We start from the raw sequence: 26791 nt of genomic DNA on the forward strand, positions 1-26791 counted from the left end.
AGAGTGCAGATTCAGAGTGGAGCTTCAGAGTGGAGCTTCAGAGTGCAGAGTGGAGCTTCAGAGTGCAGATTCAGAGTGGAGCTTCAGAGTGGAGCTTCAGAGTGGAGAGTGGAGCTTCAGAGTGGAGCTTCAGAGTGCAAAGTGGAGCTTCAGAGTGGAGCTTCAGAGTGCAAAGTGGAGCTTCAGAGTGGAGCTTCAGAGTGGAGCTTCAGAGTGGAGCTTCAGAGTGGAGCTTCAGAGTGGAGCTTCAGAGTGCAGAGTGGAGCTTCAGAGTGGAGCTTCAGAGTGCAGCTTCAGAGTGGAGCTTCAGAGTGGAGCTTCAGAGTGGAGCTTCAGAGTGGAGCTTCAGAGTGGAGCTTCAGAGTGGAGCTTCAGAGTGCAGAGTGGAGCTTCAGAGTGCAGAGTGGAGCTTCAGAGTGGAGCTTCAGAGTGCAGAGTGGAGCTTCAGAGTGGAGCTTCAGAGTGGAGCTTCAGAGTGCAGATTCAGAGTGGAGCTTCAGAGTGGAGCTTCAGAGTGCAGATTCAGAGTGGAGCTTCAGAGTGCAGAGTGGAGCTTCAGAGTGGAGCTTCAGAGTGCAGAGTGGAGCTTCAGAGTGGAGCTTCAGAGTGCAGAGTGGAGCTTCAGAGTGGAGCTTCAGAGTGCAGAGTGGAGCTTCAGAGTGGAGCTTCAGAGTGGAGCTTCAGAGCGGAGCTTCAGAGCGGAGCTTCAGAGTGCAGAGTGGAGCTTCAGAGTGGAGCTTCAGAGTGGAGCTTCAGAGTGGAGCTTCAGAGTGGAGCTTCAGAGTGGAGCTTCAGAGTGGAGCTTCAGAGTGCAGAGTGGCGCTCAGCGCATCTTTTTTGCGCAGGCAAAAACCTAATGAGTACTGTGTGTGGGTTTGGGTCGGCCCTCGTCATTCATTGGCTGGCTCCATAAATGGAGCCTAGCCATTGGACGAGGGGCCTGTCCGTCAATGCCGGACCAGACACGGGGGCGTTCCCGAGATTCTTTGGCTTTTGCCGACGTCACGCGACGTCAGGCGAAAGCCGGGAACGCCCCCGAATCTGGTCCGGCCGGGCCGCAAGCAAGCCGTAAGTCCCGCCGCCTCTTGTTTGTTAAGCATCGGGACTTTAAGTGATTTGCCCAGAAGCGCACGATGCCCAGCTGCGGAGAATCGAACCTATCTCCCCACTTCTGAAAATCAGCATCTCTGGCCGTAACCTCACATTGGTGGCGCTGCATGTTTGTCGGGTGTGAATTTCCGAGTTTGTTTGTTAAGCATCGGGACTTTAAGTAATTTGCCCAGAAGCGCACGATGCCCAGAATCGAACCTATCTCCCCACTTCTGAAAATCAGCATCTCTGGCCGTAACCCCACATTGGTGGCGCTGCATGTTTGTCGGGTGTGAATTTCCGAGTTTACAGGAGCGTGCCTACAGTTCTGTCACAGTAGTGAATGAGCAGGTCTGACAGTCTGAAAACTGCACACTGTATCACTCCGTGAGAGAAAAGAGGCAAGCTCCCGTGTGCGACAGGTGGCATGGTGTATACAGGCCCTGCAAAGCACGGTGCGTGCGTACAAGGACACAAACACACCCGGGCACACAGGCCCTCCACCCATGGTCTACTCCCAGAGTAACTACTCAGTGGGTGCAGCCTCTGTCCCAGAGTGCTGTGTGCACGGTGTGTAGGCCACAGGTCAGTTGGCGCACCTCAGGGGTGATCTACCAATGTGAGGTCACTCGCCTCATCCCAACAGGCAGGATCTTACTGACAGACTGGACTGTGTGTATAGAGTACACAGCGGGCGCATGCCGTAGTGCAGAGTGCCAGAGTGCAGAGTGCAGAGTGCAGAGTAGAGTGGAGCTTCAGAGTGGAGCTTCAGAGTGGAGCTTCAGAGTGCAGAGTGGAGCTTCAGAGTGGAGCTTCAGAGTTGAGCTTCAGAGTGGAGCTTCAGAGTGCAGAGTGGAGCTTCAGAGTGCAGAGTGGAGCTTCAGAGTGGAGCTTCAGAGTGCAGAGTGGAGCTTCCGAGTGGAGCTTCCGAGTGGAGCTTCCGAGTGGAGCTTCAGAGTGCAGATTCAGAGTGGAGCTTCAGAGTGCAGATTCAGAGTGGAGCTTCAGAGTGGAGCTTCAGAGTGCAGATTCAGAGTGGAGCTTCAGAGTGGAGCTTCAGAGTGCAGAGTGGAGCTTCAGAGTGCAGATTCAGAGTGGAGCTTCAGAGTGGAGCTTCAGAGTGCAGAGTGGAGCTTCAGAGTGGAGCTTCAGAGTGCAGAGTGGAGCTTCAGAGTGGAGCTTCAGAGTGCAGAGTGGAGCTTCAGAGTGGAGCTTCAGAGTGCAGAGTGGAGCTTCAGAGTGGAGCTTCAGAGTGGAGCTTCAGAGTGGAGCTTCAGAGTGGAGCTTCAGAGTGGAGCTTCAGAGTGCAGAGTGGAGCTTCAGAGTGGAGCTTCAGAGTGGAGCTTCAGAGTGGAGCTTCAGAGTGGAGCTTCAGAGTGGAGCTTCAGAGTGGAGCTTCAGAGTGCAGAGTGGAGCTTCAGAGTGCAGAGTGGAGCTTCAGAGTGGAGCTTCAGAGTGCAGAGTGGAGCTTCAGAGTGGAGCTTCAGAGTGCAGAGTGGAGCTTCAGAGTGCAGATTCAGAGTGGAGCTTCAGAGTGCAGATTCAGAGTGGAGCTTCAGAGTGGAGCTTCAGAGTGGAGCTTCAGAGTGCAGAGTGGAGCTTCAGAGTGGAGCTTCAGAGTGCAGAGTGGAGCTTCAGAGTGGAGCTTCAGAGTGCAGAGTGGAGCTTCAGAGTGGCGCTTCAGAGTGGAGCTTCAGAGCGGAGCTTCAGAGCGGAGTTTCAGAGTGCAGAGTGGAGCTTCAGAGTGGAGCTTCAGAGTGGAGCTTCAGAGTGGAGCTTCAGAGTGGAGCTTCAGAGTGCAGAGTGGAGCTTCAGAGTGCAGAGTGGAGCTTCAGAGTGGAGCTTCAGAGTGCAGAGTGGCGCTCTGCGCATCTTTTTTGCGCAGGCAAAAACCTAATGAGTACTGTGTGTGGGTTTGGGTCGGCCCTCGTCATTCATTGGCTGGCTCCATAAATGGAGCCTAGCCATTGGACGAGGGGCCTGTCCGTCAATGCCGGACCAGACACGGGGGCGTTCCCGAGATTCTTTGGCTTTTGCCGACGTCACGCGACGTCAGGCGAAAGCCGGGAACGCCCCCGAATCTGGTCCGGCCGGGCCGCAAGCAAGCCGTAAGTCCCGCCGCCTCTTGTTTGTTAAGCATCGGGACTTTAAGTGATTTGCCCAGAAGCGCACGATGCCCAGCTGCGGAGAATCGAACCTATCTCCCCACTTCTGAAAATCAGCATCTCTGGCCGTAACCTCACATTGGTGGCGCTGCATGTTTGTCGGGTGTGAATTTCCGAGTTTGTTTGTTAAGCATCGGGACTTTAAGTGATTTGCCCAGAAGCGCACGATGCCCAGAATCGAACCTATCTCCCCACTTCTGAAAATCAGCATCTCTGGCCGTAACCCCACATTGGTGGCGCTGCATGTTTGTCGGGTGTGAATTTCCGAGTTTACAAGAGCGTGCCTACAGTTCTGTCACAGTAGTGAATGAGCAGGTCTGACAGTCTGAAAACTGCACACTGTATCACTCCGTGAGAGAAAAGAGGCAAGCTCCCGTGTGCGACAGGTGGCATGGTGTATACAGGCCCTGCAAAGCACGGTGCGTGCGTACAAGGACACAAACACACCCGGGCACACAGGCCCTCCACCCATGGTCTACTCCCAGAGTAACTACTCAGTGGGTGCAGCCTCTGTCCCAGAGTGCTGTGTGCACGGTGTGTAGGCCACAGGTCAGTTGGCGCACCTCAGGGGTGATCTACCAATGTGAGGTCACTCGCCTCATCCCAACAGGCAGGATCTTACTGACAGACTGGACTGTGTGTATAGAGTACACAGCGGGCGCATGCCGTAGTGCAGAGTGCCAGAGTGCCAGAGTGCCAGAGTGCCAGAGTGCCAGAGTGCAGAGTAGAGTGGAGCTTCAGAGTGGAGCTTCAGAGTGCAGAGTGGAGCTTCAGAGTGGAGCTTCAGAGTGCAGAGTGGAGCTTCAGAGTGGAGCTTCAGAGTGGAGCTTCAGAGTGGAGCTTCAGAGCGGAGCTTCAGAGCGGAGCTTCAGAGCGGAGCTTCAGAGCGGAGCTTCAGAGTGCAGAGTGGAGCTTCAGAGTGGAGCTTCAGAGTGGAGCTTCAGAGTGGAGCTTCAGAGTGGAGCTTCAGAGTGCAGAGTGGAGCTTCAGAGTGGAGCTTCCGAGTGCAGAGTGGAGCTTCCGAGTGCAGAGTGGAGCTTCCGAGTGGAGCTTCCGAGTGGAGCTTCCGAGTGGAGCTTCCGAGTGGAGCTTCCGAGTGGAGCTTCAGAGTGCAGAGTGGAGCTTCAGAGTGCAGATTCAGAGTGGAGCTTCAGAGTGCAGAGTGGAGCTTCAGAGTGGAGCTTCAGAGTGGAGCTTCAGAGTGGAGCTTCAGAGTGGAGCTTCAGAGTGCAGAGTGGAGCTTCAGAGTGGAGCTTCAGAGTGGAGCTTCAGAGTGCAGAGTGGAGCTTCAGAGTGCAGAGTGGAGCTTCAGAGTGGAGCTTCAGAGTGCAGAGTGGAGCTTCAGAGTGGAGCTTCAGAGTGGAGCTTCAGAGTGGAGCTTCAGAGTGGAGCTTCAGAGTGCAGAGTGGAGCTTCAGAGTGGAGCTTCAGAGTGCAGAGTGGAGCTTCAGAGTGGAGCTTCAGAGTGCAGAGTGGAGCTTCAGAGTGGAGCTTCAGAGTGCAGAGTGGAGCTTCAGAGTGCAGATTCAGAGTGGAGCTTCAGAGTGCAGATTCAGAGTGGAGCTTCAGAGTGGAGCTTCAGAGTGGAGCTTCAGAGTGGAGCTTCAGAGTGGAGCTTCAGAGTGCAGAGTGGAGCTTCAGAGTGCAGAGTGGAGCTTCAGAGTGCAGAGTGGAGCTTCAGAGTGCAGAGTGGAGCTTCAGAGTGCAGAGTGGAGCTTCAGAGTGGAGCTTCAGAGTGCAGAGTGGAGCTTCAAAGTGGAGCTTCAGAGTGGAGCTTCAGAGTGGAGCTTCAGAGTGGAGCTTCAGAGTGGAGCTTCAGAGTGCAGAGTGGAGCTTCAGAGTGGAGCTTCAGAGTGGAGCTTCAGAGTGGAGCTTCAGAGTGGAGCTTCAGAGTGGAGCTTCAGAGTGCAGAGTGGAGCTTCAGAGTGGAGCTTCAGAGTGCAGAGTGGAGCTTCAGAGTGGGGCTTCAGAGTGGAGCTTCAGAGTGGAGCTTCAGAGTGCAGCTTCAGAGTGGAGCTTCAGAGTGGAGCTTCAGAGTGGAGCTTCAGAGTGGAGCTTCAGAGTGGAGCTTCAGAGTGGAGCTTCAGAGTGGAGCTTCAGAGTGGAGCTTCAGAGTGGAGCTTCAGAGTGGAGCTTCAGAGTGCAGAGTGGAGCTTCAGAGTGGGGCTTCAGAGTGGAGCTTCAGAGTGGGGCTTCAGAGTGGGGCTTCAGAGTGGAGCTTCAGAGTGGAGCTTCAGAGTGGAGCTTCAGAGTGGAGCTTCAGAGTGGAGCTTCAGAGTGGAGCTTCAGAGTGGAGCTTCAGAGTGGAGCTTCAGAGTGCAGAGTGGAGCTTCAGAGTGGAGAGTGGAGCTTCAGAGTGGAGCTTCAGAGTGGAGCTTCAGAGTGGAGCTTCAGAGTGGAGCTTCAGAGTGGAGCTTCAGAGTAGAGCTTCAGAGTAGAGCTTCAGAGTAGAGCTTCAGAGTAGAGCTTCAGAGTGCAGAGTGGAGCTTCAGAGTGCAGAGTGGAGCTTCAGAGTGCAGAGTGGAGCTTCAGAGTGCAGAGTGGAGCTTCAGAGTGCAGAGTTGAGCTTCAGAGTGCAGAGTGGAGCTTCAGAGTGGAGCTTCAGAGTGCAGAGTGGAGCTTCAGAGTGGAGCTTCAGAGTGCAGAGTGGAGCTTCAGAGTGCAGAGTGGAGCTTCAGAGTGGAGCTTCAGAGTGGAGCTTCAGAGTGCAGAGTGGAGCTTTAGAGTGGAGCTTCAGAGTGCAGAGTGGAGCTTCAGAGCGGAGCTTCAGAGCGGAGCTTCAGAGTGGAGCTTCAGAGTGAAGAGTGGAGCTTCAGAGTGGAGCTTCAGAGTGGAGCTTCAGAGTGGAGCTTCAGAGCGGAGCTTCAGAGCGGAGCTTCAGAGCGGAGCTTCAGAGCGGAGCTTCAGAGTGGAGCTTCAGAGTGGAGCTTCAGAGTGGAGCTTCAGAGTGGAGCTTCAGAGTGCAGAGTGGAGCTTCAGAGTGGAGCTTCAGAGTGCAGAGTGGAGCTTCAGAGTGGAGCTTCAGAGTGCAGAGTGGAGCTTCAGAGTGGAGCTTCAGAGTGCAGAGTGGAGCTTCAGAGTGCAGAATCAGAGTGGAGCTTCAGAGTGGAGCTTCAGAGTGGAGCTTCAGAGTGGAGCTTCAGAGTGGAGCTTCAGAGTGGAGCTTCAGAGTGGAGCTTCAGAGTGGAGCTTCAGAGTGCAGAGTGGAGCTTCAGAGTGGAGCTTCAGAGTGCAGAGTGGAGCTTCAGAGTGGAGCTTCAGAGTGCAGAGTGGAGCTTCAGAGTGGAGCTTCAGAGTGGAGCTTCAGAGTGGAGCTTCAGAGCGGAGCTTCAGAGTGCAGAGTGGAGCTTCAGAGTGGAGCTTCAGAGTGGAGCTTCAGAGTGGAGCTTCAGAGTGCAGAGTGGAGCTTCAGAGTGCAGAGTGGAGCTTCAGAGTGCAGAGTGGAGCTTCAGAGTGCAGAGTGGAGCTTCAGAGTGCAGAGTGGAGCTTCAGAGTGGAGCTTCAGAGTGCAGAGTGGAGCTTCAGAGTGCAGAGTGGAGCTTCAGAGTGGAGCTTCAGAGTGCAGAGTGGAGCTTTAGAGTGGAGCTTCAGAGTGCAGAGTGGAGCTTCAGAGCGGAGCTTCAGAGCGGAGCTTCAGAGTGGAGCTTCAGAGTGAAGAGTGGAGCTTCAGAGTGGAGCTTCAGAGCGGAGCTTCAGAGCGGAGCTTCAGAGTGGAGCTTCAGAGTGGAGCTTCAGAGTGGAGCTTCAGAGTGGAGCTTCAGAGTGGAGCTTCAGAGTGCAGAGTGGAGCTTCAGAGTGGAGCTTCAGAGTGCAGAGTGGAGCTTCAGAGTGGAGCTTCAGAGTGCAGAGTGGAGCTTCAGAGTGGAGCTTCAGAGTGCAGAGTGGAGCTTCAGAGTGCAGATTCAGAGTGGAGCTTCAGAGTGCAGCTTCAGAGTGGAGCTTCAGAGTGGAGCTTCAGAGTGGAGCTTCAGAGTGGAGCTTCAGAGTGGAGCTTCAGAGTGCAGAGTGGAGCTTCAGAGTGGAGCTTCAGAGTGCAGAGTGGAGCTTCAGAGTGGAGCTTCAGAGTGCAGAGTGGAGCTTCAGAGTGGAGCTTCAGAGTGGAGCTTCAGAGTGGAGCTTCAGAGCGGAGCTTCAGAGTGCAGAGTGGAGCTTCAGAGTGGAGCTTCAGAGTGGAGCTTCAGAGTGGAGCTTCAGAGTGGAGCTTCAGAGTGCAGAGTGGAGCTTCAGAGTGGAGCTTCAGAGTGCAGAGTGGAGCTTCAGAGTGGAGCTTCAGAGTGGAGCTTCAGAGTGGAGCTTCAGAGTGCAGAGTGGAGCTTCAGAGTGCAGAGTGGAGCTTCAGAGTGCAGAGTGGAGCTTCAGAGTGCAGAGTGGAGCTTCAGAGTGCAGAGTGGAGCTTCAGAGTGCAGAGTGGAGCTTCAGAGTGGAGCTTCAGAGTGCAGAGTGGAGCTTCAAAGTGGAGCTTCAGAGTGGAGCTTCAGAGTGGAGCTTCAGAGTGCAGAGTGGAGCTTCAGAGTGGAGCTTCAGAGTGGAGCTTCAGAGTGGAGCTTCAGAGTGGAGCTTCAGAGTGCAGAGTGGAGCTTCAGAGTGGAGCTTCAGAGTGGAGCTTCAGAGGAGTGGAGCTTCAGAGTGGAGCTTCAGAGTGGAGCTTCAGAGTGGAGCTTCAGAGTGGAGCTTCAGAGTGGAGCTTCAGAGTGGAGCTTCAGAGTGCAGCTTCAGAGTGGAGCTTCAGAGTGGAGCTTCAGAGTGCAGCTTCAGAGTGCAGCTTCAGAGTGGAGCTTCAGAGTGGAGCTTCAGAGTGCAGAGTGGAGCTTCAGAGTGCAGAGTGGAGCTTCAGAGTGGAGCTTCAGAGTGGAGCTTCAGAGTGGAGCTTCAGAGTTGAGCTTCAGAGTGGAGCTTCAGAGTGCAGCTTCAGAGTGCAGCTTCAGAGTGCAGCTTCAGAGTGGAGCTTCAGAGTGCAGCTTCAGAGTGGAGCTTCAGAGTGGAGCTTCAGAGTGGAGCTTCAGAGTGGAGCTTCAGAGTGGAGCTTCAGAGTGGAGCTTCAGAGTAGAGCTTCAGAGTAGAGCTTCAGAGTAGAGCTTCAGAGTAGAGCTTCAGAGTGCAGAGTAGAGCTTCAGAGTGCAGAGTGGAGCTTCAGAGTGCAGAGTGGAGCTTCAGAGTGCAGAGTGGAGCTTCAGAGTGCAGAGTGGAGCTTCAGAGTGCAGAGTTGAGCTTCAGAGTGCAGAGTGGAGCTTCAGAGTGGAGCTTCAGAGTGCAGAGTGGAGCTTCAGAGTGGAGCTTCAGAGTGCAGAGTGGAGCTTCAGAGTGGAGCTTCAGAGTGCAGAGTGGAGCTTCAGAGTGCAGAGTGGAGCTTCAGAGTGGAGCTTCAGAGTGCAGAGTGGAGCTTCAGAGTGGAGCTTCAGAGTGGAGCTTCAGAGTGCAGAGTGGAGCTTCAGAGTGGAGCTTCAGAGTGCAGAGTGGAGCTTCAGAGCGGAGCTTCAGAGCGGAGCTTCAGAGCGGAGCTTCAGAGTGGAGCTTCAGAGTGAAGAGTGGAGCTTCAGAGTGGAGCTTCAGAGTGGAGCTTCAGAGCGGAGCTTCAGAGTGGAGCTTCAGAGTGCAGAGTGGAGCTTCAGAGTGGAGCTTCAGAGTGGAGCTTCAGAGTGGAGCTTCAGAGTGGAGCTTCAGAGTGGAGCTTCAGAGTGGAGCTTCAGAGTGGAGCTTCAGAGTGGAGCTTCAGAGTGCAGAGTAGAGCTTCAGAGTGGAGCTTCAGAGTGGAGATTCAGAGTGGAGCTTCAGAGTGGAGAGTGGAGATTCAGAGTGGAGATTCAGAGTGGAGAGTGGAGCTTCAGAGTGGAGATTCAGAGTGGAGAGTGGAGCTTCAGAGTTGAGATTCAGAGTGCAGAGTGGAGCTTCAGAGTGCAGAGTGGAGCTTCAGAGTGCAGAGTGGAGCTTCAGAGTGCAGAGTGGAGCTTCAGAGTGCAGAGTGGAGCTTCAGAGTGCAGAGTGGAGCTTCAGAGTGCAGAGTGGAGCTTCAGAGTGCAGAGTGGAGATTCAGAGTGGAGCTTCAGAGTGCAGAGTGGAGATTCAGAGTGGAGCTTCAGAGTGCAGAGTGGAGCTTCAGAGTGCAGAGTGGAGCTTCAGAGTGCAGAGTTGAGCTTCAGAGTGCAGAGTGGAGCTTCAGAGTGGAGCTTCAGAGTGCAGAGTGGAGCTTCAGAGTGGAGCTTCAGAGTGCAGAGTGGAGCTTCAGAGTGGAGCTTCAGAGTGCAGAGTGGAGATTCAGAGTGCAGAGTGGAGATTCAGAGTGCAGAGTGGAGATTCAGAGTGGAGCTTCAGAGTGCAGAGTGGAGATTCAGAGTGCAGATTCAGAGTGGAGCTTCAGAGTTCAGATTCAGAGTGGAGCTTCAGAGTGCAGAGTGGAGCTTCAGAGTGCAGATTCAGAGTGGAGCTTCAGAGTTCAGATTCAGAGTGGAGCTTCAGAGTGCAGAGTGGAGCTTCAGAGTGGAGCTTCAGAGTGGAGCTTCAGAGTGGAGCTTCAGAGTGGAGCTTCAGAGTGGAGCTTCAGAGTGGAGCTTCAGAGTGCAGAGTGGAGCTTCAGAGTGCAGAGTGGAGCTTCAGAGTGCAGAGTGGAGCTTCAGAGTGCAGAGTGGAGCTTCAGAGTGCAGAGTGGAGCTTCAGAATGCAGAGTGGAGCTTCAGAGTGTCAAGAGCAATGCCAATAGCTCTAACTTTAACAAAGGCAAAACCATTGCATTGTAAATGCTTGTTCTTTTACTTTAAGCACTCCACAGGATTGCATGAAATGTCTTGCTCTTTCTCCAGTGTGCTGCTTCCGCCTTCACTGTCCTCTGCCCCTCCACCATGAGCTTCATATTGCTTTCCTCCTGCCCCCTAGTGATCTTCGCAGGCACCTACGACTGATTACATTTATACAGCAATTATAATCACTTACACCAACATCTTACACCATGGATAAAAGTGAAATTTAAAGCAGAAATTAAAGCCAAGCTAATAGTGACATCTGAAGTGCAATAAATATCCATTTCTGTATCCATTTTTTTATAGTATCCTCCATCACAACCGTCTGTAAATCTGCCCCTATACGCTCTTTGTGATTGCAAGCAGTAAACTGTGTTGGATTAAGCAATGAAATTATACTCTTGGAGAATACGAAAGACTAAATGTTGCAGTGCAGGGGGACTCCTGTAACGCACCAGAGCCCAATAAACTAATTTCATGATACAGCACTCGGCTCCATCTATGACCTAACATATAAAATATATATAACTAAAACATGTTTTGTGAACTGGCCCATGAATATCAGTTTTTCAACAACATGGAGATGTTTAAAGAAACTGAAACAGTGGAGGCCTGGGCTACTGAGCTTGTTTAGCAACTTGATACAGGGTAAAAGGTGAAAAATGATTCTTTGTATAAAATCGGGGCTAGGCTGTCTGAGATGAGGCTAGTATACAGCCCAGATGGTGGCTAGTGGCTGATTGGTCGGCACAGAAGCGACAAGCGAGCAAGAGAGACCTACTTTTCCCCAACTGATTGTTTCTTTCACTCTCTTCTTCCCGCTGCCACCAGTACCGCTGCCACTAGTACACCTCCCTGGGGAGTTACAGAGGGAGTTGGAAATGGCCCAGGCAGCTTTCTCTCCCAAGGGTTCACAATTGCGGGCCCTGCTGCCAGGCCCCAAACCTTGTCCGTTGTCCGGGGCTCTGAGCAGTGGTGTTCTGTGCCCCGCCCTCTGGATGCGCAGGCAACTAGCAGTTAAGGTGTCTAACTTCTGTTATTTGGGACTTCTTTTTAACTCACAGCTAAGTTGGGACCCACAGCTAATCTTAAAGGCTCACAAACCAATAGAACTACAGAATCAATCTTCCGATTTGCAGTAAAATTGGGTCATAGACCTGTAGAAGAAATGATAGCTCTTTTTAATGCCAAATGTATTTTCATAGCTTCATATGGGGCGGTGGTGTGGGGTATTTTGACTGCACCAGACCTCACATTTTTAGAAATGGCTTTCTTCAGAGACTATTGATGGTACCACAGGTAGCTTCGACCATTGTTTGGTATTCGGAGGTGGGTTTACAATTACTAGAAGACTGTGTGGGTTTGGCTCTGTTACTTCTATGGATAAAGGTTTGGAAGACAGCAGAATTAGGATTCTCTAGGCTCATCCTTCAGGATTGCTTGGCCCAGGATTTCGCTGATAGGATTCCCTGACTTACATATATAAGCTGCAATTTTAGGGGGCTGGGACTCAGCTGGCTTTTTAAAGGGCCAACTCAAATACCATGAGCAACGAAAGCCTTAGTGAAGTCTGCCTAATATGAACAGGCACAAGACAAGCGAGTACGCAAACTTTCTGCAAATTTGGAACATGTCGTTCTCAACTGAGAGGTGAGATTTTATCTTGGCTTGATAGAAAATACTCAATACAGATTTTATTTGACAAGGATACTTTTGGGTACTGTACACATCTTAGGAGCATTTCCAGTTCAAGGCGGGTGGCTGGATAAACTTTCACCATGTCCGTGTGATGGTACCTCGAGTCAAAGCACTTTGCACGGTCTACTTTTTGTGCACTTAACAAATCTTTGAAAATAAAGTTTTTAGTCCGAGTTCGGTGCATTTCCTCTTTTAACTCCTATCTTGAAGGCTATATATTTGTAACCAGCTTAGAAACGGCAGACGTTTGCCTAGCAGCTATAAATTGTATTTGAGAAGCACTTTACATTAGGAAGCGATATGGTCAGTAGTTCTCTTTTGTGACACTTTTAAGTGTGTGCCCAGTTATTGTATGATGCCAGTCGATGCTGTTGTAATTGACCCACTGAATGTTTATTAATGATGCATGTATTATTACTGTACACCCTTTTATTGGATGCTGCTGTAGTTGAGACATTGAATGTTTTATTGATGTCTGTATTACTACTGTATTCTTTTATGGCAGTTTCTATTGATATCTGTATGATTATTGTATTCTTTTATGGATGTTCAAACAAAATAAAGATTTAATGAATGAATCAATGTATAAAATAGAGGCTGAAAATAAATTATGATCTTCAAAACAGAATTTCAGGGAAAGGAAAGGAAAATGCTACTTACCCAAGTATGCATAGGTTCTAGGAACATAGAGCTGTAGAGTCATATGCTTTAGCAAAGATCACCATCTGATGTTTGGTCCGGATGTTTGCACTTGGTTTTTGTTCAAAGAAGTCTTGTAGTCACGAGGTAGGTGACTCCTTTCTGTGATAGTGGGCATGGGTATCGACTCCATCCTTAGATTGTTTTGCCATAAAGGGTGATGATGAAGTTAGTAAAGTAGTAAAGATAGATGTCCATGTAAATTGTATCCAAGTAAGATATCACTGCAACAGGTAAAGGTACCCTGGGAGGTGGGTGAGCTCATATGATTCTACAGCTCTATATGCCAAGAACAGATGCATACTGGGAAAGTAGCATTTTCCGTTCGAGGCATTTGAGCTGTAGATCATATGCTTTAGCATAGACTATAAAGCAGTTATTTCTGAAGCGGTGGATAACCTGTAGCTGTTGCAGTGGTTTGAAATAGCGTTTGTAAAACTGCCTGGCCAACACTAGCTTGTTGTTTCGCTAACACATTCACACAATAATGTTTTGTGAATGTGTGTGGTGTAGACCATGTTGCAGCTTTGCAGATGTCATCTATGTGTATGTTTCCTAAAAATGCCATTGAAACCCCTAGTTTGCATTTAGAGTGCGCTCTAGGCGGAATTGTTAATGTGCATTTAGCTTTAATGTAGCATATTTGAATGCACTTAACTACCCACCTTGCAATGCCTGATTTTGATATGGGATTGCCTTTATGTGCTGGAGTAAAAGCAACAAAAAGTTGTTTGGTTTTCCTAAACGGTTTTGTTCTTTCTATGTAGTACAGTAATGCTCTCTTAACATCTAATGTGTGAAGAGCACGTTCTGCCACTGAATCTGGTTGAGGGAAGAACACAGGCAACTCAAAAGATTGGTTGATATGAAAGGCAGAGGTGACTTTAGCAAATAATTTGGGGTTAGTACTAAGAACCACTTTGTTTTGGTGTATTTCCAAAAATGGTTCTTCAATGGTTATTGCCTGAAGCTCACCGACTCCTCTTAGAAAAGTGATGGCTATTAGGAAAGCTACCTTCCAGGTGAGAAATTGTATTTCACATTTGTGCAATGGCTCAAAGGGTGAACCCATGAGTCTTGTAAGGACTATGTTGAGATTCCACACTGGAGAAGGTGGAAGTCTGGGGGGAATGAGTCTTTTAAGTCCTTCCATAAAAGCTTTAATAGCGGGCACTCGAAAAAGAGACAACTGCTGTCTATTTTGCAGATATGCAGCTATTGCAGCGAGATGTAAGCGTTTGGATTTGTATGCTAAATTAGAGCGTTGTAGGTGTAATAGATAAAAAATGATGTTTAATATTGAAGCATCTAGTTGTTCGATCTGATTGTTGTTACAGTAAATGACAACCTCTTCCACTGTGCTGTGAAGCATGCTCTTGTGGCAGGGCGTCTAGTCTCTTTGATAACATTCATACAGGGTGGCGAAAGATTAAGGTAGCCAAACTGTAGGATTTCAAGTGCCAGATCGCAAGTTTAAGCTGACTGGGATCTGGATGTCTTATCTCTCCATGGTTCTGAGTAAGAAACTTGGGGGAAAGGAGTAGTTTTTCGTGGGGGAACTACTGATCGATCCAACAAAATTGTGAACCAGGGTTGTCGGGCCCATGTAGGAGAGTCAGGGAGTGCGGTTTGAGTTTCCGAACCACTAACTGAATGAGTGGGAGAGGTGGAAAAGTGTAAGCAAATATCCCTGACTAATTCATCCATAGTGCATTGCCTTGGACAATGGGTGTGGTTACCTGGACGCGAAGTTTGGGCATTTTGCTTTTAGGTGGGTGGCGAACAGATCTATCCCTGGGAAGCCCCACATTTGGAAAAATGGGAGGAGAACTTGAGGGTGGAGTTCCCATTCGTGGATCTGCTGCCGTTGACGACTGAGCAGATCTGCAATTTGGTTTTTTACTTCTGGAAGATGTTCTGCAAGGAGATGTAGCTTTTGAGGTATGGCCTATCGGTGCTCTGTGAGAGCTGGAGACAGTGCGCCCCCCCTACCTTTTGTATTTAGTACATCGCTGTCATGTTGTCTGTGCGGACCAGGACAGCGTTGCCTACTAGATGAAGTTGAAACGCTTTCAATGATAGAAAAATTGCTAGCAGTTCTAAATGGTTTATGTGGAGTTGTTGTTGTTGCAGAGTCCACATGCCCTAAATGGTATGTTTTTCCTAGTAAGCTCCCCAACCATTGAGGGATGCGTCTGCTGTTCACACTATCTGTGGAACTGGATTGAGAAATGGCCGACCCTTGGAAGGGTTTGTATGTTCCATCACTGCAGAGAGCGATGAGTACGGCCATCTATCAACACCAGATCTGATAACTGACCTTGAGCCTGTTTCCACTGACGTGCTAAGCATTGCTGTAGAGGACGCATTTGAAGTCTTGCATAGGGAACAATTAAAATGCAAGAAGCCATCATTCCGATCAATTGCATGAACACTCGGGCTGGTAATGAGTGTTGAGGCTGAAACTGTGATATTAGAGCTTGCATGTTGCAAATCCTGAATGGGCTGGGGTACGCAAGAGCTTTGCAAGTGTCTATTGTGGCTCCTAGATACACTTGTGTGTTACATGGTTAGAGGTGAGACTTGGTGAGGTTTACAGTGAACCCCAATTCGTGAAGCAGTTGGACTGTCTTTTGAGTGTGGTGTAGGCAGCTTTGTTGTGATTTAGCTTTTATCAGCCAGTTGCCTAGGTAAGGGAAGACATGAATGTGCTGTCTTCTTGGATGAGCTGTGACTACTATCGGGCACTTGGTGAAAACCCTGGGTGCTGTAGTTACTCAGAATGGGAGAACTTTGAACTGATAATGTTGTAAGTCTACCACAAACCTGAGATATTTTCTGTGAGCAGGGGGAATGGGAATATGGAAATAGGCGTGTTTAAGTATAGAGTGGACAGAAAGTCGCCTTGCTGAGTAGTGGGAGCACCTGTTGAAGTGTGAAAGTTGTCCTACTGTATGTACAGATTCAGCTGCCTGAGGTCTAATATAGGCCTGAAAGAGCCGTCCTTTTTGGGAACTAAGAAATGCAGGGAGTATACCCCGGTCCCTTGATATATTAATGGGACTGGCTCTATAGCATGTTTTTCTAACAGAGATAGAACTTCTTCCTTTAAAAGGGTGAGATGTTTCAGTGACATTGCATGTGCTCTTGGAGAATATTTGAAAGAGTGCTTGTAAGCTCCAGGCAGTAGCCATTTTGGATCATTTGTAGCACCCACTTGTCTGAAGTGATTGAACTCCAGACAGATAAGAATTGGGAGGGACGTCCCCCGACAGTAGTGGAGTGATCAGGGGGTAGCGGAAGGAAATCACTGTTTGTTTGCGGTAAAGTGCGTGTGGAATTACCTCTTCCTCTCCCCCTACCATTGTTTCCTCTAAAACCTCTAGAATAACCTCTGGATGAGGGGGATGGGTTGTTGCCCTTGTAAGAGGAGTAAGTATTCTCAGTGGACACTGTTTTTAACCACCCCTGTAAAAGGAGCGGCGAAAAGAAACCCTACTGGCAGGTAACTGCAAAGCCCCCATGGACTTTGCGACCGCAGTGTCTTTTTTCATCTTTTCCAGCAAGGTATCAACAGCTGGGGCGAAAAGATGTTCTTTGTCAGAGGGTTGCACCTTAGGCTTAAATCCAGAAATTCTGAGACAAGCGTGTCTGCGTAATAGTACACTGGTGTTAATTGCATGAGCTGCTGTTTCTGCTGCGTCTAGTGCACATCTAATGGAAGTAATGGTAATGAGTTCACCTTCCTGAATAAGGTCATTAGCCTTAGATTTATATTCATCAGGCAAATGTTGCATGAGTTTTTCTAGCTCATCGTAATGAGCCCTGTCATAACGAGCTAGCAGCGCCTGGGCGTTGGCAATGTGCTAGTTGTTAGCCACCTGTAAAGCCACTCTTGTCTGAGGCATCAATAAGCTGGGACTCCTTGTCAGAAGGAGGGGTCTCTCCAGTGGCCTGTGAGTTAGCTCTGTTTCGTGTGTTATAGACTACCAGAGAGTCTAAGGGCAGCTGACCTTTAATAGGATTGGTAGGAGCTGATTTGTATTTTTTATCCACTCTAGGTGTGATTATTATTGCCCTTACAGGATCTTTAAATACCTCGTCTGTGTGTTTTAACACGCCTTTTAGCACTGCAAAGGTAAGAGTAGTTCTTTGTGAGGAAGTAAATGTCTAAAAGAGAAAATCCTCTTCTAAAGGCTCTTTATGAAGCTCTAGTACATGATAATGAGCAACCCTGTTAAGAAGGTTTTACATCAGGTGGGGAGGGTCTGGAGGGATACAAATCAGGGGCATCTGTATTTGGATCTGTGTGGTAATCCTCCCAAGGGTCAGTGTCTTGTGGTGGATCCTGATCCTTATCCCCATCCCCTTCATCCTGTGGGTCAGGTGTAATTGGTGTTGGTGGTGAATTGAATGGTGCAATAAACAAGTTAGGATTAGGAGGAGGAGGAGAAGGGTTAGTACCCAATTCTTCTTCTTAAGAGGGATATGCTAGTCCTCTGGTAGGTCAATTTTCCATTTTTTTGGGATGGGTTACCTGAATATGTCCTGTTTTAGGGTTTATCGTTAGCTTTTTTTGTTTCAGGTCAGAAGGTGGCTCATTGGACGGAGGCTTTTTGGGGAGAGTCGCTTTCTCTTTACTTGGTGATTTTGGCGCCGTAGGTTTCGGCTCCAAGCCTTTGGGCGTCGAAGGTTGGGGCTCCGAGTGTTTTGCCTTGGAGGGTTTTGGCTCCAAGTCTTTGTCCCTGGAGGGTTTCGGCTCCGAGTATTTGACCTTGGAGGGTTTCAGCTCCGAGTCTTTGGCCTTGGAGGATTTTGGCTCTGAGTCTTTGGCTTTGGAGGGTTTTTGCTCCGAGCCTGTCGGTGTCGAAAGTGGAATCTTCGGGCCCAAAGGTATGTTGACCAACAGATGCTTGGTCTTATGTCTTGGTGCCGAAGGTGTCCGTTCGACATGAGAGTGGGGCTGGCTCGAGCCTGAGCCAGAAGGCTTCCCTTTTTGTTTCGGAGCTGGGCTGGAGGGCAGGGCATCAGAAACTTTTTGTCAGTGCCAACCTGAACGCGAGGGCGTAGGATGGACCAGAGCCTTTGTTTCATGTTGAATGGGCACAGGGGAATCGGTACTCACGGTACACTTACCCGCAGTGATGTCTTCTTCCATGTCAGAGTCGGCCTCGGACACGGAGATCTGCTCTTCTTCCTCTGGCCCGTGAGTTTGGTGTTGGGTGGTGGAATCTTCTCCGAAGATGTACGGAACTGAGTCGCTCTGATGTTGCATCTTGTGGGGTCGACGATCGATATCAATACCGTTGAGGGTAGTAGATTGCGGGTAGAAGGGGCCCGAAAACTGTACCGAACCGGAATGCAGAAATACACATCTGAACCCGATGGTGGAAAAAACAATCTAAGGATGGAGTTGATGCCCATGTGCACTAATACCAAAAGGAGGATTCAGCTACCTTGTGACTACAAGACTTCGTCAAACAAAAACAAAGTGCAAGCATCCAGACCCAACACCAGATGGCGATCTATGCTAAAGCATATGATCTACAGCTCATATGCCTCGAACACACAGCTTCGAATAAAGCATTAAAAGAGACACTTCTAAAAGAATGAAAAAGAGAACAATGGTAAATGTCTGCTGGTATGTACCCGGCAAGCACACTATTATTGCCACAACCAACTACTCTCACCTTGCACCTAAATTGGTCATTTATTTTCTCCACTGCCTTTCTCAAAGCATTGCTGCCTTGTTTAGCCTGCACTTTTTGGAGCAATCAGATACATGAAGTTGAGCAACTACCAATCCTGGTGTTTCTAACCATGAAGAGGAGGGCTCTCCACACTTCCAATTCAGACCCAGCCTGTGCTGGTGGCCCTGAACCCTGGAGATTAGAGTAGGTTTTACCTTCTTCCCTTCTCTCCTAGCCTGCTCTGCAGCTCCTGCATAAAGTCCATTCAGTTGGGCAGCGATGTAACCTGCATGTCTCCAGAGTGAATTCTGTTTTTGGGATTCAATTTGTTTCCTCATCCATTGATCTTGTTCCCTGCAGAGATAGAAAATGCACACTACAGCCAATTAGACACTTCCTTCAACCACTACTTGCTTTCTTAACTTCTATGTTATGATCGTTTATATTAAAACAACAGTTAGCCATGCTCTGCAAGAAGTATTAATATGTTCTGGTACATAATCCTAGTGAGTCAGTTCATAACCATATACATGCTTTACAAGCGTGCATAGTGGTACCCATCTTTACTGCACACAAGGTATGACAATCAGTGTATATAGGAGCTGCATATAGATGTAAATATGTGTACTTTGCCTACATATTCTATACGTAGACCTTAGCTGTAGTTTACATCTAGTGTACAGTGTATACAAGACATGTCTGTATGTTCAAATAATTGAGAAGGGTGAAAGGCCAGGCTGTGCAGGCACTGAATGATCGGAATATTTAAAGAATATGTAAATACAGGAAACACCCACAATTCCCGTAAAACAAAGCTGATACATTTTATAGCAACATTCTAGGTGTAGAGCAAACAACCCAAAATAGCTTTCCTAGTTAAATCTTTTAAATCCATACAAGAGTATAGAAAATAAAAATGTGCCACAAATTAGAAAACTGCGAAAGAAACAATTCAAAAACAGATAGCCTCCAGTACTAAAAAAGAAAACATAATACAAACTCTAAAAAGTGCAGAAAAATTACTTTTAAGACTAGTTCACTTTGTTCGAGCTAATTCCAAAATGCAAAGATGATTTGCGGAATTCAAACATTGACCGTAAACTTAACAATATTTGGAGATCAAAAAAGCTTTGAGTCTCTTGGCATGCACATGTAGTCTAGAGACCTTACGTGCTCCCAAGCTATCATGACTCTCTGTTCAGGTCAATATAGAACATATGTAGAATCAATCCTAACGATGCCTACCCCACCACTAAAACGTTAATATTCTTGCGTTAACTTCCACCCTAGCCATACCACCAATATGGCTACACCTTTTTGCCGCTTTCATATTGTCTACACTGCACAATAGAAATCGGCAATGAGTGTTTAGTGAATATGTAATACCATACTAAGACTCTTTTGTGTATGTTTGTAATGTCATACATGTTGTATGTCTAGTGATGCTTTGAGAGGGAATCCCCCCCGCACACAGAGAGCACTTTAGCAAGTGCTTCACATTGACCAATCACACACTCACTTAAATTAAGATAATTGCACCACCACTATTTTGGGCTTGAGGAAAGCCAGTTTTAATCACAAGGCCTGGTTGAAACATGTAGACCACACTTGAATGCAGGAGAACCTAATATATACTCCTAATACATCCAGCAGCCGTCTTTTAATGCTAACAGTGTCCCAGTTATTAAAGTATAATTTTAGCCTCAGGGTACTGGGATCCCTGTATAGCTTTTAAACGTTCACCTTCACTTCACCGCATTGCACTCTCAGTGACATACCTACTCCGCTGTTCCAGGTGTCGAAGCACACCCGGGACACACTCGGTGTCACTGGGTGGGCCCAATGATGAAGCATGCCACCAACCAGGTTGGTGGGTGAGGGCTTCATGAACAAACATAATGATTTGCGTTCTGTCATACAGCTTTTGAGTTAATTCACAAATAGGCTAGTCCCTATTGATATAAACCCTGGGGATACGGACTAGCTTTCTAGTCCTCTCTCTCTCTTTTGATAAAGATACAATATAGAACAGAAACATATGCTTTACAGTCACTAGTGTGCCACAGTAAGACACATTGTCCATACTCTTAGCAATTTAAGGCAATGTCCCACAGCTATGTTACCAAGAATGTTTCTGCTCAAGTGTGCCAGTGACCGAAGCAAAACAAAAAGACATAGGTGCTCATAGCTGCCAATGTTTCCGATTTCTTTGTGTGACATTTTCATAATTTCAATGTAATTATGCGAGACATTTCAATGACAATGAGTGACACTTTCTCTCGAGCAAAATCAAGCAAGGAAGATGAGGGAAATATATAGATATCAGAAATTACGCCTGTTTGAGCAACGAGAAACTCTAAGATGATCTTGGAGGAGTACTAACCAGAGACAGACTGAATGACTGCAATTCTCAGTAACAGAGGGCAGGCAGTCACAGCAGCTGCTCAGTATATTATCTCATCAATCTGATCATTCATGGCCATGTGCTAGCCTAAAAAACAAATTGTATAGCATAGCATAGCAAGTGCACCTAGGAGATTGTACCTTCACTCAGTCTCATGCACTTCTTTGCGAGCCTGGTGAGCTGGCGCTGCGGCAACATAGCTGCTAAGGTTTCAGATTGCTTATTTGTGACAATTATTTAGCTCAGTATGCTTGTTTGTGACATTTCATTGCCTTTGAGTGACACTATACAAACCAGCGGTTATGCTTTGTGCCATTCTGCACACATACAGAGTATAAACTGTGTAGAAATAGCTGAATGCTAGCACTTGCTTGCTTGGCAGTTAGGAGTTGCATCACGCTGCTTAAGAAGCACATTTACAGTCATCATCGATAATATAGAACATTATAACATGAACGTGCAGCTGCAATAAATCACTGTGTGCTTTGACTTTAGGCATTTAATACAGCAGTTCCAACTAGCACTGGCCTGATAGGATCAACAGCCAATATGTCAGTGAGAAAGGTGAAAAATACAGACCCCAGAATGTACAGTGCTGTTAGCTGTAAAGCTAGGAATGGTAGACAGTTTTCACCTCACTGCCACATGACAGCTATCTGATAGCCACACTCACACTGTATGAAAAATAAGGATTCTGATTGAATGACTTCCCCCATCGTCAAAGTAATATGCATATTTTCCATGTAACTAAAATACCTTTTGAAAAAGAAAATATATGGGCCTCCAAACATCAAATGCAGTGTCCTGCTTCTGTAAAGTTTCCTTTTACTTTCAGATGGTTACACCAGTCATGGCCCACTTCTGCCACTATAAGAAATTAAAATCTTTTGACTGGTGCCTTTGCTTCAGCATTGTGTATGATAGAAAGGTCATAACCCTTTTGTCATTATTATGAATTAGAACTTTAGCCAGCCGTGCTCTTGTAGCTAACCCCTTACTGCATTCTGGGATTTGAAGTTTTATTTTTATTTGCTATGGCATGTTGCCTACATATTCAGAACTTGCTGAAAGTGCATTAAGTTCATGTTAGCCTACATAACTGATCTTTAGGCTGGAGGTTGGCTTTCCAGCCCCCAAAAGCAACTACTCGTGGTGATATTCTCAATGTAAGGTAGTGGTGGCAGTAATATGGTAATTGCAGTGCGAGCCATCAAGCAGCTGCGGTACGCAGAACACCTTATTAATAATATGGAATAGCATTACCTTATGCTGCCAATGCCACATTCTGGCTTCGCCGGATCCTTCCAGGTCCCAATATACCTCTGCCAGGAGTACCCCAGCCTGCTCAACAAATATGTGCAGGCCTCTGAAGCAGCCGTCGCTACACCCAATCACTGAGGCCCGAGCAGGCCCGAGCAGGTGCTGTGTGGATGACCAAGTGCAGACAAACTTTCCCCATCAGTGACTCCAATGCTGACTCCTCTGCAATGAAGATCTAAAACAGGTCGATCTGTGACTTGCTGATTTTCTTCTCCTCACATTATAAACCACGGATTTCATAAACTCATGTGCAGTGGTTAAAATGCATATCATACTGAAACACAGACAGATCGGTGATGTCTATAGTAATCCACATGCTTCATATGGTTTACTGTAACTGACCTCCTTTGCTGTGTCGGGACGTCAGTGCGGTATCCACTGGCCGCAACACCGTGGCTTAGCAAGGCGCCTTGGGGATGTCAACTGCACAGACTGTTAAGCACAAGACACAAGCGCGAGGTGCGTGGATCGGGGATCAACAGGGGTGAAGGAGGAAGACAAGGATCAGCAAAACCCGGATTGTTTAACGCCATGGCTGCTGTGCATTTTCCCCTCCTGTGCTGCCATTTGATGAATCCTCATTGTTCATGACGAGCTCAGCTCGTCATCAGCACTTCTCAACTGTGCCTCATGACGAGCTGAGCTCGTCATGAGCATCGAAAGGGTTAAAGGAGGAAGGACAGGGTGCGGCAAGCTATATACAGTGAAAACATATATATAATAGGAGAGTTCACAGATTAGCAGTGGTGGCTGGTGACATTTAAAAGGGGTGATGCGTAACATTGTCGTACTGCACAGCGGCGAGCGAGCTCGAGCATCCTACGGGGGGATTGTCTGTGTAGCGTGAGCGTGATGACGTAGTATAGGGGAATGAACAGCGAGGGGTGGACAAAGCTAACTTGTGAATACGGCGGACAATAGAGAATTTTTTGGAGAGTAAATACACACTCTTCAGATCGTTCGCCACGAACATCTGCCGCTCGAACATCTAATACCGGTCAGAAAGTAAGTGGGGCATTGTAAAGTTTGAATTTTTTGAAGCGCGTATAAGAGCGCGAGGCTGAGTAGTTGTCTGTTTATACCAGCGAAGCATTTCAATCTTTCAATACCGTGATGTTACTACCAACCTTTTTTTAAAAACATCGTATAAGCGACTGTGGAGACCTATGAGCTCAGCCTATTGCACCCAATACAGGGCGCCCATCTAACGTTATGTTGCTATTTTTCCAGAAATTATCTTGAAAAATACTCCAAAAGGAGAAGTTCTGAGTATCATCTGCATGATCACGTTTTTATGCACATACCAAGAGCACCTCGCGTATTCACTATATTAGCTTTACCTCACTTTTGCACTTTACACGACTTGATCGATGTCTTGGCAATTTTTTTCTGGTTATAGGCAACATCACACTTAGAACACTATAGATACACCATAGAAGTTTGCATAAACATTGTCTTGTATCAATAAGCGTTATATTTTGACTTACAGAAAATACTCCCTGATGAAGAGCAGGTTATGCTAGAAATGCATTGGAGATCATTACAAATGGGAGATGATTATACATGCGCTTCATGAATAAATACAGGATTAAAATTCAAGGAGATAACTAACATTGGAATGAATTAATAAATTCATGAAATAATCGACTAAACAATTGTTTACTAAGAGAGTGCCCTAAGGGGGATGCACCAGGATTTATGGAAGCCCAAAAGTATATTTAGTTTCTAGTTGTTCCAGGACGGAAACGGCACCCCAAGGTGCACCCAACAAGGAAAATAACTTTTGAACACTTCACTGTAATACAAACTATGGTTGTGCGCAAGCTCCAACTCTTTGCATTCTAAGACAGGTAAATACAGCAGTCACCAAAGGAGCCAGCCTGTGAATTTCATCCAGAAGTCCCCAGTAGTGCCAGATTGATTTTCTTCAGATCCTAGGAAGCAAGAATGTGCTAATTTTTTAAAGCTCCCCGAGTGTCAGGCCAGAGAAGTGATCTCGTTTCCAACAGAGCAAATCTGTATTTTCAAGAGTGTGTCAGACTTCAGAGTGAACAAGTTGATGCTAAGCCACACACTGTAATTTCGACAGTGCATACTACCAAATGCCAATTTTAGTTATACAAAATCAGGTATGGTGTGAAGTTGTAATTGAGTGGTTTCATTGCAGGTGACCAAACTTTCATAAAGCAAAGACATTAAGTTTTTCTCCCTTTCCTTAGTTTTTCCTCACCCCTTCCTTTCCATCCGAAATCCCCCAGAAGATTCGTCAGACTGAACAACATAGTGTTAGAGTGAACACAATTCTATACTTCTCACGTAGATATTGCAGGCTCCGACACATATTGTTCCTGGTTCTCAGATTTGCTGAGTAAGCACATGATGACGAACTTCAAGTTATCCTCTGATTTGCAGCTCAAAGCAAAGCTGGAAATTAACCAAAAACCAAGTTGGACCTCTGTGCTCCAGCATTTCCATCACCGATTCATGTGCAACAAACAGTTTCCATTTCCAAGTGAAGTGAGCCAGTTCTTCTGCAGGAAAGAATAGCAGTCTCGGGCAACATCATACAGAGTGAACCGAAACCTGGCATATATGCAAACACTCACATGCATAGATTACCTCTTTAGGGAAACAATGGTCTGCAATACCAGAGTATTGGTAAAAAGACGAGTACTCCACTACCATAATTAGTGGCCATCAACCGTTAGAAGTCTCATAGCTTGGGCTTGAGGATGGTAGTCAACCAAGCTAAGCAGAGTATCACTTTGGGTGAACCCCAACTGAGTCTAGCACTCCGTTCAGTTCAAGAATTGGGTTGAATCCAAGTTCAAAGACACATGACATGGATCTTCTGTGCCAGAAAACTTACCAGGTCTGATAGAACATTAAAACAAGATGTTTGTAAACACTGAGACAGCGTCTTTCAATCCTATTACCCTACATTGAGGGGCTTGCAAAACATATTGTACAGTTACAGAACACTGCTACATTTTAATGATGATGAAATGCAGTTAAACTAGTACTAATACTAACTACACCCATACAGTAGGTATCCAAACCAAAGAACCACTAAGACGCAAGAATAGAAATAGGAGGCACGGCTAACTCAGACTAGGAAGGCTGTTTACTTTATATTATATTTCTCCATGGATTTTCATTCTACAGATTCATGGTTTGACTGTTCCACACTGTAGCGATGGGGAGAGAAATGGCACTGTTCCTTAAGGAGATACTAAACAGAGAGGCTGTTAGAAGGAACTCGTTGATAATTCTCAAGGATAAAAAGATGGAAGTACTGAGGTGAGCCATTTGTCTGAACATAGTGCTTTTTTTAACACAAATGATGGACCTGCACCAGTATCATAACACTAGTGCCCATAAATAAACATTGTTCCCACTCACTTTTGACAAGGATGTTGTGAATGGTCGTGTGAGGCAACCAACTAATTGTGGTTTAGGGTGTTATATCTGCCCTGCTTAAGATAGCTTGCTCTTTTCTATCATTTAAAATAAATGTTCACTTCGAATTTGATGGGTTTTCCAATTACATTATTTCATGACTCTAGCTATGTATGGAGTGAAGCACGGGAGTCATTCCATTAGAGAAACGCAGCTGTTGCAGCTTCACAAAAACAAAATTAACTTTACGAAATATTCAATGCGTGCCACCGGGAGGTGTACACTAATTTAGACACTACTTTCTATATTCAGACTTTAACACTGATGCCCAAGTGACTAAAGCACAACAGATTTTGCTACAATGCTCTGATCACACGTCCAATGGTCAGCCCATTTTCAACTACCTCTTATTATGGGTACAAACTTGCAGTTCTATTCAGTGTTTGTGACAATCAATAAAGATGCCATAATAAAGAAGGAAAGAGTACTTATTTTTATTCTCAGTTCCAGGATACATTTCAAACTTTGATATTTTAACTAAAAAGATGACGATCACAACATTCCGTCCTATCTCAAGGCAACTGCTCACTGTCCGAGAGGCCTCGGAGGCAAACGCTATATCCATAATATTGATTATCAGACAGCTCACTCTCCTTCCCAACCTTACCAATCGTACATAGATTTAAGTTAAATCAGAATCCTGCAAAGCCATAAATAGTACATTCTAACTGCCAGGCAGTGCATTGTGAACTGGGAAGCTGCAACATAGCTTAAAGGTGCAATATTTCCATTTTTAGCTTTGTCAGTTCTTTCGCATTTATGTCCATTTACTTTATGAATTCTCTAGAAAATGATTGCTTTTTCTTGGATCAGATCACTAATTCCAGTTCTGTGATTTTTTTGAAAATTAGAATTTGCTCAAACACTCACCAGAGGAAATTCTTCACAGCTTCTAGCACAGTGGCGTTCTTTATCAGTTGGGGAAACAGGTTGTTAAAGTGGCTTTGCATGTCCCTGCAGAAAGAAGAGAATTCAAAACAATTGGGATCATGGAGACGTGGTTTTCTCATTTGAGAAGACCTTTTCCAGATCAAGGAAGGTCTCGGTGTAATTTCTTATGTATTTTTTACTTTTCCAAAGTGTTTCACTCAACAATGATGGCCATGGTTATTTAGTACAAAATGATAAAAAGAACATGTATTTGAACAGAAAAAAGCATACGAGGGCTACGTTTAATTGATCAAGGTTGTGATAAAGGACAATTTCAAAGTTAAGACTCAACAAATTGGTTCTGTAAACTACTATGGCGGCAAACATATACAACTGACGAAACATGTGTGATCCTTTATGGTACATCATACAAACTTAACAACTTGTGACTAGGAGGTAGGTCATGCTAGTTTTTGTATTTTAAATTTGTTTAAATGGCTAAAAGCAAAAATACTTATTGGTCTCAAAATGAACAATTTGCCACGGTAGCCCAAGGCACTGAAGGGAACAACACTGTGTTAGAATGTGCTACTTGTGAAAGAGCAGAGCACCATCACTCACAGTGAATGTTGCCAACTGTAGGGGAGTGGTGGCCATTACCCCATGC

At 46.7% G+C, this 26791-nt stretch overlaps 1 protein-coding gene across 2 annotated transcripts in view; it reads right to left on the reverse strand.

Annotated features, from left to right (window-relative positions):
- PLBD1 (phospholipase B domain containing 1) overlaps positions 1–26791 on the reverse strand; it is a 259209-nt gene that overhangs the window by 163133 nt on the left and 69285 nt on the right. For both annotated transcript variants that reach the window (XM_086957557.1, XM_086957567.1), the window contains exons 3-4: positions 26125–26208; positions 18287–18425 (exon numbers count right to left, since the gene is read on the reverse strand). In XM_086957557.1, coding sequence (XP_086813683.1) covers positions 18287–18425; positions 26125–26208 — 223 coding nt within the window. The remainder of the gene's footprint in view (positions 1–18286; positions 18426–26124; positions 26209–26791) is intronic.

Source organism: Lissotriton vulgaris, chromosome 1_1 (assembly GCF_964263255.1).
Source record: "Lissotriton vulgaris chromosome 1_1, aLisVul1.2, whole genome shotgun sequence".
In the NCBI taxonomy this organism is placed as follows: Eukaryota; Metazoa; Chordata; class Amphibia; order Caudata; family Salamandridae; genus Lissotriton; species Lissotriton vulgaris.